This window comes from Marmota flaviventris, chromosome 3, assembly GCF_047511675.1.
Source record: "Marmota flaviventris isolate mMarFla1 chromosome 3, mMarFla1.hap1, whole genome shotgun sequence".
In the NCBI taxonomy this organism is placed as follows: domain Eukaryota; kingdom Metazoa; phylum Chordata; class Mammalia; order Rodentia; family Sciuridae; genus Marmota; species Marmota flaviventris.
Window position 1 is genome coordinate 4,358,981 of NC_092500.1, and position 14,343 is coordinate 4,373,323.

Genomic DNA, 14,343 nt, shown 5'->3' on the forward strand with positions numbered 1-14,343 from the left:
GGCATCCAGAACACCTTAGAACACTCCGCTCCCTCCCTGAGAAAAGGGAGCCTGTGCCCCAGGGTTTGGATTTAATGAAAAAGGACCAATAGAGCAAGACTTTGGGGAGTCCTGCACTGCACCTGTTAGTTGCTCTACAGGTTCCTTGTTACTGTGACACTAAACTTCTCTACTGTAATTATGTATGTAATTGTCTGTTTTTCCCACCAGATATTAGTCCTTGAGTGCAGAGACTGTCCTGTTCATTATTGTTCTGTAGTTGCTACCACATGGTGTCCATGAATAAATATTTATTGACTGATTTAGTTTGAAGGACAGATAGGAGATACACAGGTATTTGAAAATCGTCCTCTTGGAGTTTGAATTTACTAGAGTGAAGTCACTGGAGATCAAATATTTAGCACATGGAAGAATAAGGATTTGAACCTTGATATGTGTGGCTTCAAAACTCTATATCACATTTCCATCTCAAAATTAAAATTTACTTTCATAAACACTTTCATATTTGGTATATGATATTTCAAATTTATATCAACTTATGATACAGTAAGTTGTAGGCATGTAATTGTATTGGTTTGGAATTGCTGTAATTGATTTCAGGTTTCATTTCCTATTTTAGGGAAATCTAAAACAAATAAAAGAACAAATAGAAGATCATAAAAAACGAATAGAGAAGTTGGAGGAGTATACAAAGACATGCATGTAGGTAGAGAGAAAACGTCTTACAGCTTTCTTCTCTCTCCAGTATATTTCTATACATCAAATGAATGCCAGCCCTGTGTTAGATATTCTCATTCCATTATAGATTGTTAAAGATTAACAATCTTTATTAACGATTGCTTATTAACAATTTTACTTAGCCACGTAATAAGTAAAATGCTTAAATTTTGAAAATATAAACATTTAGCAGTAGTGAAACTTAAATTCCCCAGTTATGTTATGAAGTCAAATATAACCTAGATATTATGCCACTGAGGATTTCTTTTTAATTGGTATTTCTTATTAGTAAACTCATAATGATATTTCTGGTTATAGTGAGCTATTCTTACTTTTTTCATATCCAGAAATATGTGGTTTTGAATCAACAAAGAATTATCAAACGCTCTTTTGCCCATATTTGATGTTAGGCATATTTTTATCCTTTAAAAATTGATAGATGGGCTGGGGCTGGGGCTCAGCATTAGCACACTTGCCTGGCTTGTGTGAAGTGCTGGGTTCAATTCTCAGCACTACATATATATATAAATAAATAAATAAAAGAATAAAAAGGTCTATCAACAATTAAAAAATATTTTAAAAAGATCGATAGAACACTAAGTATGGTGGTGCATGCCTGTAATCCCAGCAGCTTGGGAGGCTGAGACAGGAGGATCTCAAGTTCATAGCCAGCCTCGGCAACAGCAAGGTGCTAAGCAACTCAGACCCTGTCTCTAAATAAAATACAAAATAGGACTGGGGATGTGGCTCAGTGCCCAGTGCCCCTGAGTTTCATCCGTGGTACCTCCACCCTAAAAAAATTGATAGAGCACTACCATATTTTTCTGCAGTGGCAGACAAAGCTATGATGTATCTGGTATTTCTTTTTGCTATAATGCAGGGATTGCCTAAAAGAGAAGAAACAGCAAGAGGAAAACCTTGTGGATGAAATTGGAAAAACAAAATCAAGAATGTCTGAAGTTAATGAAGAGCTGAATCTTATTAGAAGTGAATTGCAGAATGCTGGAATTGATACCCATGAGGGAAGACGTCAGCAAAAGAGAGCAGAAGTTCTGGAGCACCTTAAAAGACTTTACCCAGATTCAGTGGTAATTATAACAAGGCAGAGCACTCTCATTTGGTGAAAATAATCTTAGCTGGGATTAGAAATATTACCATTATTATGAAGCAAAATTATTTAATTTTGTATTTGACTATTATAAATAATAATAGTCAAATATAAAATTTGACTATTATTATTTTAATAATTATAATAATTTATTTCACAGTAAATAATTAGGGTTAGATGTGAATAACTTCTAGTTCATGTCTACAGATACATGACTATTAGCGGGAGTATTGACATGAACACCGTACCAGCAAACATATATGCCAGTATCCCACATATGGCTGTGAAGCAGTTTGAGTCCCTTAACCAGCTGCAAACCTCTTGTTCTTCACAGTTTCAGTTTTTTAAAATATATTTTTAGTAGTCTCATTGGCATGTTTTTAATTTTCTGTCCACTCTAATATTGCAAAGTGTGTTTCATTGGCCAAAATCCAATCATCTCTTGTTTGGAGTGTTAGTCTCACAGCATTATTTTCTTGGGTTTCAGGGGTCTGGCATCTGACTCTTGTCATTAACATCAGTGTACCCTGTGCATGCCTTGTTTGGTGATGGCCTATTTTCATCACTTGACACTGCTAGCCATCACTCTATTTCAGAACACCTACCCTTGACTTCCTTGACACTACTGCTTTCATGGTTTGCTTCCTGCCTCTCTGTATACCTATCTTCTCCCTTACCTCATCTTTTTTGATTTTCCAACTCTTATATGTTGTCTTTGACTTCTGGATAATGATTGAGCTAGATCACAGAATCTCATTCCCTCAGTTCACAGAAAAAATAATAAAAACTAATTTGAAGAAAAAGCTCAAAAAAAAGAAAAAGCCAAACAACCTAATGCCATAAATTTCAAAAAATGATAGGGGGAAAAAAAGACTGAAGTATACCATTGCTTGTCTGAACTCTGCAGAAGCCAAACTGATGAACTGACTAATTTCTAAGAATTTTCCCAGTACCTATTAAGATCTAGCAAGAAGCAAATGCATATATTTGTTTCCTTTTCCTCTTCTAACTGGAGGGAGTTAGATTTAAAAACTGGTGAATCAGGAAATGTAAACCTCTGATGCTCTCTGATGGAAATTAAGACTTTAGGGCTCCTCATTGAGAGGCCTTTTAAAATCCCTTTCTTCCAAATGAGGTTTGTCTTCCTATCCCAAGGGAGAAGGATACTAATTAAAAACTCAAGAGAGAGCCAGGAGTGATGGTACACACCTGTAATCCCAGCAGCTCTGGAGGCTGAGGCAGGAGGATCATGAGTTCAAAGCCAGCCTTTGCGAAAGCAAGGCGCTAAGCAACTCAGTGAGACCCTGTCTCTAAGTAAAATACAAAATAGGGTTGGAGATGAGGCTCAGTGGTTGAGTGGCCCTGAGTTCAATCCTGATACCCTCCCCTCCCTCAAAAACAACAACAACAACAAAAAACCATCTGGAGTGTTAGTCTCACAGAAAGCAGAAATAGGTAAGTAAAGTGTTTTCTTACAAAGCATTGGCTGAGAGCGCTCACATGCCCTGCCTTCCAAGCCCTTGGGTTTTAGGAAAGTGAGTAGGATGGGAAGTAGGTGTTCCATCACTTACTGTCCAGAGGAGATGGCATCTCAGTTCTGTGGGAAAGAAACCTAGAAGTTATCCATCAGTAGTGGAGTGATCTGAACAGAACTGCCCACATTACACAAAGCAAGGTAGAAAGGATCACCATGGCAGCTATCAGCATATACTCAAAAGAGAAAAAAAGTATTTGAAAATATTTAGAAGCCAAAGAGCCCTGTCCATACAGTTATAGAACAAAATCCCCCATAAGTGTTTTGTGCTGTGGACAACATTCAAATGTAAGCTAAAACTATAGAATGGAAAAAAATCAAGATCAAACATTATTACTAAATACTCCCATTTAATTAAAAACTAACAGAAAAATTAGAAGTAGCAAGGAATACTAGTAAAGTAGTAGTGGAAAGGAGGAGATTATACAGCTGAAAAATTGACTCAAAAGAAAGACTTGAGAAAAAGGGGAACAAAAGAAAAACAAAGAGGTTTAAACAATGAAAGCAGAGAGAATAAATATGAAAGAGTGATGGTCTCTCAGGAAATCAGTATGCCTCAGGGAGAACCAACAACGGAAGAAAGAGCCCGAAGATATAAAGTTAAATCTTCAGCTACTCTAAGGCCTGCTACTCTAAGTACCCTAGTGCTGTCAGCTGCTGCAAGAAGTATCTTTTTTGTGAAAAGCCTTTCCTAACCTCTTGGGCCAACCTGGTCCCTGTTATGTTCCCTCAGAACACTCTTAGTGTCTAACTCTGTTTTATACATTCATGTTATTGTTGATTATTTATGTCTTTCTTCCTTAGTAGACTAAACATTTTAGGAGGCCAGAGAATATCTTTTGTTCAGTAATGTCTTCCTCAGTCCCTGCACATTGTAGGTGCCTTGTAGATTCTTATCTAATAAATAGGGGAATAAACTCATATTATTTAATTACTGTACTTCTATAAAATATTTTAATACTTTGGTAAAGCTAGTCCTTCTTCATTACTCTTCTTAAATGAAGTGTGACATGCCTAAATGGGCATTTATTTCATAATGAAAGTTAGGTCCATTTGAATGAGACTCCATTATTACATGTATAATTTTATAAAATTAGTTTTGTCTGTTTCTTTGTTACATTATAAATCAATGATTATATGTTTCTCACTAATGTATTTGTTATTCTCTCCTTTTTTGGAACCTGCTAAGTTTGGAAGACTGCTTGACCTGTGTCATCCTATTCATAAGAAATACCAGCTGGCTGTGACTAAGCTTTTTGGCCGGTACATGATTGCCATTGTTGTAGTGTCTGAAAAGGTAGCAAGAGATTGTATTCGATTTCTGAAGGAGGAAAGAGCCGAACCTGAGACGTTCCTTGCTCTAGATTATCTTGATGTAAGAAAGTTGTAATGTTTAGTATCAAGTAGTGGTAAAATCTCATCTGTTAAAACATATCTTTATTGCTTACAACTATGGTAGCTATGGGAAAAAAAACAATATCTTGGATGCCACTTAGCCAGTATTCAAACAGCTGGTGTTAATTAATGTATTGACAAATGAAGGATAATAGCAAGTGGCTGCTATCTTGACATCCCATCATTTCCCCTGATCTAGTTTTGCCATAAATCCACCTTCATGTCTAATTCCATTGCTCTTAGAGTGCACACTCTGCCTACTAGCCAACAGTGTATTTTGTTCTACAGCAGAATATGGGAGATGGATAAGACATATAGTCTGTTGGTCAAATGCCAGCTCAGCCCATTGTAAATATTTGATCTAGTATCTCAGCTCTGGCAGAGCAGGCTAAATTTTGAGCCTTGAAGTGTGTATTTAGATGCCTAAGCACATCCAGAATCTAAATTCCTGAGCAGGAACTCTCATATGAGTTATACCCTTTAGTGATTGTTTTCCTTGCCTACTAAGGAAAATGTTCTGTTTGGTCCAGTGCTGAAGACTGAACTGCAGGCTAAGGATACAGTGGTTAAGAGCACATGCCCTTAGGGCTGGGGATGTGGCTCAAGCGGTGACGCGCTTGCCTGGCATGCGCGGGGTGCTGGGTTCGATCCTCAGCACCACGTAAAAATAAAATAAAGATGTTGTGTCCACTGAAAAATAAACAAACAAACAAACAAATAAATAAAAAGAGCACATGCTCTAGAATTGGACTGTCCTGAGTGAATCTCAACCCTATTCCTAAATAGCTCTCACTGACTTATTTCCAAATTTCTGAGTTTTGGTTTTTTCATCTGTGGAATAAAGTAATAAGTCCTTACCTTATTGGAGGATTTCAAGGAGTCATTATGTGCAAACTGCCTGGCACAGCCCCTACACAAAGCCGGGACAGCAAACACTAGCTGATGGTACTCATGACCAGACCTGCCTTTTCTGCTACCACACTTTTTTCTATTCTGCTAACTAAAACTACTTATCCTAATTCATCTGCCTTTTAAAATCCTGTTTTATTTATTCCTCACTTAAAATTTTTTCAAAACCAACTTATTTTTTAAAAGTCTGATATAGAGATATACCAGATATAAAGGGAATACTTCTATCCTCTCATTGCCTGATTCTTTTATAGTACTACTTTAGATTGCTTTTCCATGCACTCAGTTTGTTTAAATATGTATTCCCAACCTATATTTATATATGTGTAAATACATGCATTTCCAAACTACGTGTGTGTATACATACATAAAACAAAAAGGTGTTTGTATGTAGGGTTTTGCTTTGTTCTATTTAACAAAAGCAAGGATTCTAGTAATACATTGCAGATACTCAGGGGCCAAGCCTGAAAGTCATGTCTAAGAAGGTCTGAAGGATTTCCTGATCATCCAAGTCTAAAGAGTTTTTTAAGACCCATAGTGTTTGCTACTTTTTTGAAAAATATCTAAGTGAATCTTGTTTTCCACTAGATTTTATGATTTAGACAGCAATGAAACATTTGTATGCATTGTTATATCCCAACTAGTTAGTGACAAGGGTTGAATATATAAGTTATATACAACTTCTGGCTTTTGGTGAAGTTATTGTATTTTTAAAAGATACTGGATAAGACAATGTGGGATATAATTTATTATATCCTTGTCAAACTTTTATCACATACAACTGCATACTGTTAACATTTTGCTGTTATGCTTCTGTATGTATTGTAAGAAAGAACATCAATGAGCATTTGGCTTTCATTTTACTGTAACTAGTATATAAAATATTTTTTAAATCTTTCAGATCAAGCCAATCAATGAAAGACTAAGAGAGATCAAAGGCTGTAAAATGATGATTGATGTCATAAAAACTCAGTTTCCTCAGCTGAAGAAGGTGATTCAGTTTGTGTGTGGAAATGGTCTTGTGTGCGAGACTGTGGAAGAAGCAAGACATGTTGCATTCGATGGACCTGAAAGGCGAAAAGTAAGAGACTTGGTCCCACTTAGATAAGTCACAGCAGTATTCACAGGCTGCATTCCACACAGATCTTTATATATGCTTTCATATGTTCTGTTTTATAAGCAAAACCAGCAGGGAACCTAAGATGGTCATGGTATCAGTTTTTATAATGTTCATTTGAGTTTTGAAAATATTGTAGCCAAGTGTGGTGGCATATATCTATAAATCCAAGCTATTCTGGAGGCTAAGGCAGGAGGCTTACAAATTTGAGGCCAGCCTGGGGAACTTAGTGAGGCCTTATCTTAAAGAACTGGAAATGCAGCTCAGTGGTAAAGTGCTTGCCTAGCAAGTGCGAGGTGTAAGGTTCAATACCTAGTACCACAGAAAAATAAAAAGAAATGAAAAATTTTAACTTCTGCTGTATCTCAACATCATAAACTAGGTTTTAGAAATTAGATTTTAAATCCTGTTTTATTTATTCCTCATTTAAAATTTTTTCAAAGCAAAGTCTGATATAGAGATATACCAGATATAAAGGGAGTTTTATAAATTTTATATATATATGGCAGTTTTTAAAATTTTATATAAAATAATATATAATATAACATGGTATACAAATCTGCTGAACCCCAGATTTTCCTTGAATTTTCCTGTAGTACATGTGTTTTTTTTACACCATAAAATGTGGCATTTGGCAATTTGTGTCTGATTCAGATTGTTTTATTTTTAATTTTTAATTTTTAATTTTTTATTGTTGGTTGTTCAAAACATTACAAATTTCTTGATATATCATATTTCACACTTTGATTCAAGTGGGTTATGAACTCCCATTTTTACCCCATAAACAGATTGCAGAATTATATCAGTTACACATCCATTGATTTACATATTGCCATACTAGTGTCTGTTGTGTTCTGCTGCCTTTCCTATCCTCTACTATCCCCCCTCCCCTCCCCTCAGTACATGTGTTTTTGAAAGTAGGAAAGATTTTGGTGTTTACATTCTGGCTTAATTCTTACATAACTTAAGAGGGGATCCTAACTCTTCTTTTATACGTTCAAGGTTTGGCACAATTGAATTTATAATAAAAAGTACAAGTGAAATGAGATTACTGGCTTTCAAGGGAATAATTTTGATTTTAAAAATAAATATTGTTTTACTTTCATCTGAATAGTTTGTGTTGCATTGAGCAATGTCAAATTCCTCAAATGATGTGGCATATTTTGTTAAGCTACATTTGTAATGAAGTATAACATAGCGCTTAAGGGTACAGCTGTAAAAAGACCAGTGTGACTTTAGGCGAGTTTCTAGACCCCTCAATTTAAATTGGGAAAATGATAGTATGTATATTGTGGGAATAATAAGGATTAACTTAAGTAACATAAGGCTTAATGCTATAATAGTATCTGGCAAATCTCAAAAACGATGATGGTTTTATTTAATAGTCAATAATATATTTATCTAGAATGTCCAGAATCGCAAATAAAGCAAACTATTCTTATGAGATGTAAGGATTTCCAGTATTATATTTATTCATTTATCTAACATGATAAAGCTTTCATACTTTTTTTTTTTTTTTTTTTTTTTGGTACAGGGGATTGAACTCAGGGGCAATTAACCATTGAGCCATATCCACATCACCAGTCCTTTTTTGTATTTTATTTAGAAACAGGGTCTCACTGAGTTGCTTAGTGCGTTTTTCTGAGGCTGGCTTTGAACTTGGCAATCCTCCTGCATCAGCCTCCCAAGCTGCTAGTATTAGAGGTGTGCGCCACCGCACCTGACTCCTTTCATACATACTTCTGTCAATAATAGTGTTAATGTCTTTTAGTAATCACTGTCATTGATTTCTACATATTAAACAGAAGTAATAGTGAGCTTTTAAAGTATCTTGCTTATTTTGCTATCAAGTTAACTACTAAAATTGACTTGTATGTTTATAAAATTGATTTTTGAAAATTTTTATGGATAGTTTAATCCCATGAAGATAACTATTTATTCCTTCATTTAACAGATTTTTATGACTTCTCTCTTGTTTGTAATAACATGCTTTATCTTATCTCATTAGGTTGTATCTTCTTATGTATTTCAAAATTTTAAGGAGTCTTATACATCTTATTTGTATTATAACTATATTCCACGAACTTTTAAAGAATTTTTCTGTTTTAGGTTGGGTAAGACATATGAATAGATGTCACATTTTCACAGAAATCATCCAGTGTTTGTAATTTGTGTTTCTGATTTTCCATAGACTTGATATCAATATTTTAGAATTTTCTTTGTTTAAACATTACTGGGTTGAGCTTGCCTAGCATGTGTGAGGCCCTGGGTTTAATCCTCAGACCACACATAAATAAACAGTAAAAAATCCATTGGCAACTAAAACAATATTAAAAAAAAAAAACATTGCAAGAGACATCACAAAATATTTTGATGTTTTTATAAATTATATATATATAAATAAATGACATACTCCATGATACAAACTGTGCAATTCTGCTAGCTCTAGTTTGGGTATCATTTTTTATAATTCAGTATTTAAATATTTTAAAAACTTATATGTTAGAGTTTTAAAATCCGAATCTCTTTATATACATGTAATTTTCCATCTATTCCATGGATTTCATCATTCATTCCAGAGATAACTGTAATGTGCTTCATTCATCTATAGATGAATTAGGTTGTTACTCTAAAACATATATAGAATGTATATAGAAAAATATTCTCTACTCTTTTTAATATAGTATGGAAAAAACCAGACTCCCAAGAATGTCATAAAGTATAGTACCATAATTTGTGAAAAGATAGCTTTTTCAAAAGTTACACAAGACTAAGGGTCTTGCCCTGAGTTCAATACCCAGCACCAAACACATGCAGACACACATCATACAAGAATGAATAAAAGCATAGGGTGCTACTTTACTGGATACCATCTAGAGTAAAATATAGTTGAATATAATCCTCTTACCTTGTATCAGAATAAATTCCAGGTGGATTAGGATTATAGGAAAAAAATGAAACCATTTGGGAGTAGTGGCACACACCTATAATTCCTGCTACTCAGGAGGATGAGGCAAGAGGAACACAAGTTTTAGGACAACCTGGGCACCTTAGCAAGGCCCTATCTCAAAAATAAAAAATTAAGGGCTGTGGATGTAGCTCAGTGGTAAAGCACCCCTGGTTCAATCCCTAGTATAAATAAATAAATAAATAAATAAGCATGGAAAAAAAGCAAAAAAGCCTTTTCATTATGAAAAAAAGCTATAAAAGATAGACAGTGATATTTAACAAAAAAATTCTGAGGCTGGGGTTGTGGCTCAGTGGTGGTGTGCTTGCCTAGCATGTGTGAGGCACTGGGTTTGATCCTCAGCACTACATAAAAAAATAATAATAATTAAAAAGAATTTCTGCATGGAAAACCTATTGTAAGCAGGGCTTCAGATATAACTGATAGAGCACTTGCCTGACATATGTGAGGCCCTGGGTTCCATCCTCAGCACTCATGCCCTGCCCCCCAATATCGGGATTATAGGCATGTTGCATAGTATCTGGCTTCTATTTTAATTGTATGCATACAATTGTCTTATTGTAAATTTATGTTACAATTTTTGTATAATCTATGAGATGACAATACAGAAAATAGTGTACATTATAAGTAAGTAAAATATTAGGCCATAAGTACTGTAAAATCAGCATGTCTAAAACTAAGTTTGTGTTCTTTTTCTAAATCTTGATCTCTCCTATATTCTTCAACTCAGTTCTTGATACCTCTATTCCAGCCAAATGAAAGTCTGCTGTTTCCCCAAGAATTCTCTGAACTTCCTGGCTTCTCTGTTAATGTGTCCTATTTCTCTCAATCTCTCCCCTCTTCTTTACTGAGGTACTATTGGCTGAAGGTACACCATCACCTCTGGCTTTGCTTAGGCCAGTCCATTTCCACATAGATCTACCCCAGAATGGTAGATCTAAGCTGTGTTTCTTTCTACCCCTCTACAAGTTCCATTAATCAGTGGGATTCCATCCACATTCTTCCTTGGTAGCTTGCAGAGAGCCCCATGTTGGCTTATTAGCTTCATCTCTTCATTTATTCCTTAACTCTCCTGGGATTTCCAAACTGTCTCAAGTTTCTTCTTTCCTCATCTCATTGCTGTGACACATGCACACTCATGTGCGATGTCTTTTTAGTCATCTGTGCTCCAGTACCAGTGAGCACCCTTTCCCTCTGTCCCTCCACCTCTCCATCAGAGACTAAAACTTGATATCCCTCTCTTCTTCCTAGCAGATCCTTGACCTCATTGAGGAACAGTCCAGGAGTGGCCACTGGATGTCAGGGGCAGTCATTGGAGGGCCTGCCAAGAAAGTTTTGTAATAAGGCCTTCCCATCTTTATTGAGACACCGCCACCATAGCCTGGCTCTAAGAGTCATCTTGGACCACACAGTGCCTGTGTTATATTATTCTATCACAGACACACATGGTAAATGTGTCTATCACAGACATAAAGTCAACTTTGTTAAGAAACACTCAAAAGCTGAGAAGCGTTCCACAAAGAGCTGTGCTTTGGCCAGATAAAAGTAGCACAAGCTTAAAATATTCTAGGAGAGAGCCTGTTCCATATTTCTTTATGGTTTTATGATGAAGTGAGAGGAGTAAACCAGGTATGTTAACCGTTGGTTTCCTGGTAGGGAAATTGCTGACCAGACCAGAACTTGGCAGCAGGAGTTCAGCTTCCATGCCACTGCTGCTGGTGTCAGGTGGAGACCTAGGGGCTCATCTAAAGAGTTCCTGCAGCTCCTATGAGCAGTTCATTGTCAAACTAACATCTGAGAGGAAAGGGACCCCTAGGTCCCTCCAGAACCCGGTGAGCTTATCTCCCTGAGGAGGAACCCAGGTGCTGGGTGGCACAGCAGTACTGTAAAAGCAGTCTGCCTTGTTAACTAGGGACTCCCGAGTGCTTTCTGCCAGGATTCCATTTTGTGAATGGGAATGAATAGTTTTCGGTCAAATGTAACATTTAGTGCACCCAGCAAATGCAGAAGCTTCGCTGCCTCAGGGAGACTTCTGTGGACAGGAACCCTCCACTTTTATGCTTCCAGATTTCTGAATCTATTTCTAGTATCTTCTCGTTGTTTTCTCTTGTGATATTGGGTTCACTTTCCTTTTCCCTGCTGGCATGATTCCCTGTGGCCACCATCCCCCTTCACTGGCTCCCGTCCCTGAGACAGGCAGAGAAGTCTCAAGTGAGGGAACATGAGTGAGATTCTCATCTGTTTCTCTCCCCCTTTTTTGTTAGCTCACATTACTTTTAGTCTCTCACAGATGGTTTCCTACTCTGATTAATGAATCAGGAACATTTGCAAAACGTTGAGAATTAATTTCATTTATTTCATAAGGTGTATGTTTCCTCAGAGGACTATAAACTCCAGGCTCTCTTATACCTTGGCTCCATTTGCATTTCATATTTGATCTTGAGTTATGTGTCTATTTTGGATATCTGAAGTTATTAAGACCATTTTCATGATATGTCAGACATTTATGTCCAATTCTTCAAAACACAGAATTGTGTAATGCAAACTATTGGCTATTAAATATAAATGTTCTTAGTTTTTGCTTTTTTCAATATTGAATATGTTTGGAAGTAATATACAACTTATTTTGAACCTTTATATTTGCTGCTAGTTTGTTGCTGAGAATTGCTTTGTGCCATAGTAAGGTAAGTTTTGTATTTGTGGTTTATTTATTTGTGTCCTGCATAAAGAGTATATTTTGTTAGTAAAGTTCAGAATTGTTTTCATCTACAAATTCTTAGCTACAAATATTGCCACATTATGTCCTTATTTTTACCTTCTATATACATTCCTCTAGGGTAAAATATTTTTGATTTTACAGACAGTAGCTCTTGATGGAACACTATTTTTAAAATCTGGGGTTATCTCTGGAGGATCAAGTGACTTAAAACACAAGGCTAGATGCTGGGATGAGAAAGAGTTAAAGAATCTACGAGACAGAAGAAGCCAGTTGGTCCAAGAGCTAAAGGTAAATCCAAGTCCTATACTTATAAAATATTAAGGAGAACAATTGTATTTTAAGACTAAGTGGATTTTCAAAAATAAAAATAAGTTCTGTTAACTGCTTATTTCCTATGCACATTTTTGTATTAGGTTGTTATTTTGTTACCTAGTTTAATGTTATTTGTATAACAAGTAACTTAATCCTTAATCATATACATTCTAAAATTGGGTATAATTTATGTACAATTATGCTCACTAGTTTTAAGCATTCCTTTCAGTACATTTCCACAAATGTGTGTAGTCCGCCAAACTCCTTTACAACCAGTCCCCATCCCTAGACTCTTTAGACTTGGCAGTATCCTTCCTGTCATTGCAGTCTTTCTCTTCTAGACTTTCATGTAAAAAGCATCATGCAGAAAGTAGTCCTTTATATCCTATTTTCTTCTTTAACCTTTTTGAGATTTGGGGTATATACTTTATTTTATTTATTCCTTTTATTTATTTTATTTATTCCTTTTGCCATTTGACATTTGACTCACTAAATTGCTGAGGCTGGCTTTGAACTTGCACCTCCCTCAGCCTCCTGAGCCACTGAGATTACAGGTGTGCACCATACAGGTGTGCCTGTCTGTTTTTAATCTTCAGCCAAATTTTTAAATCTTTTATAACTTCTGGATATTAGAACGTTTCATGCTTAGAAAGACCTCTTTCTAAAGAGAAGATCACAAAAAGATTGAACAATACTTCCTTCTAGTTCTGACTTGGTATTTTGTAGAAGTCTCATTCATTAAATATTGTAATCCCCCATTTATTTGATATGTAATCCCCCATTACAATATTGTAATCCCCCATTTATTTGATAACAGATACTAAATCAATAGAATGCTTTCAGAATATTCATTTTTCCTAATATTCTTATTTTGTTTACAAATTATTAGTTTTTGATTCAAGGAGCTGTTGTGGCAAGGTTACTTGACAATTTTAATCTTTTTTTCCAAGCATATGACCACATTTGATGTTTAAGTTGTAGATATGCTCCACTTTTAAAGACTTAAAATTTAGACATTGGGCACAGAGAAAGTTCTAGGAAGATGGCAACTTGAAATTAATCTTGCCATACTAAGTTCCCTCTGTGTGTCTTACCTTAACTAGGTGGGAGCTAGGTAGAAATAATGTCTTGAGTTCTTCTGTGATCCGTTCTACAATGGAATATTGTTCAGCCTTTAAAAGGAAGGAAATTCTGGTGCATGCTACAATCTGGATAAACCTTGAGGATATTTAGTGAATTAATCTAGGCACCACGTGAATTTTAGGATTTTTTTCTTGTTCTGTAAAGAATTTCATTGGTATTTTGATGAGGATTACATGAACTCTGTAGATCACTTTTGGTAATATGACTTTAAATAGCATTAATTCTCCTAATCTGTGAACGTGGGGTGTCTTTCTATCTTCTAGTGTTTTCTTCAGTTTCTCTCTTGAGTGTTTTTAAAAAAATTTTTATTTATACTTTTTAGATATCAATGACAGTAGAGAGTATTTTGACATATTGTATACATGCAGTATGATTTATTTGGATTAGGATCCTATTCTTGTGGTTGTATATGATGTGGAGT

General features: G+C 35.5%; 1 protein-coding gene across 1 annotated transcript in view; it reads left to right on the forward strand.

The window, feature by feature from the left end:
- Nucleotides 1-14,343, forward strand: part of Smc1b (structural maintenance of chromosomes 1B) — a 78,679-nt gene that overhangs the window by 23,031 nt on the left and 41,305 nt on the right. The window contains exons 8-12 of the mRNA XM_027954625.2: nucleotides 620-702; nucleotides 1,598-1,805; nucleotides 4,549-4,734; nucleotides 6,565-6,744; nucleotides 12,609-12,755. Of these exons, the coding sequence (XP_027810426.2) occupies nucleotides 620-702; nucleotides 1,598-1,805; nucleotides 4,549-4,734; nucleotides 6,565-6,744; nucleotides 12,609-12,755 (804 nt within the window). The remainder of the gene's footprint in view (nucleotides 1-619; nucleotides 703-1,597; nucleotides 1,806-4,548; nucleotides 4,735-6,564; nucleotides 6,745-12,608; nucleotides 12,756-14,343) is intronic.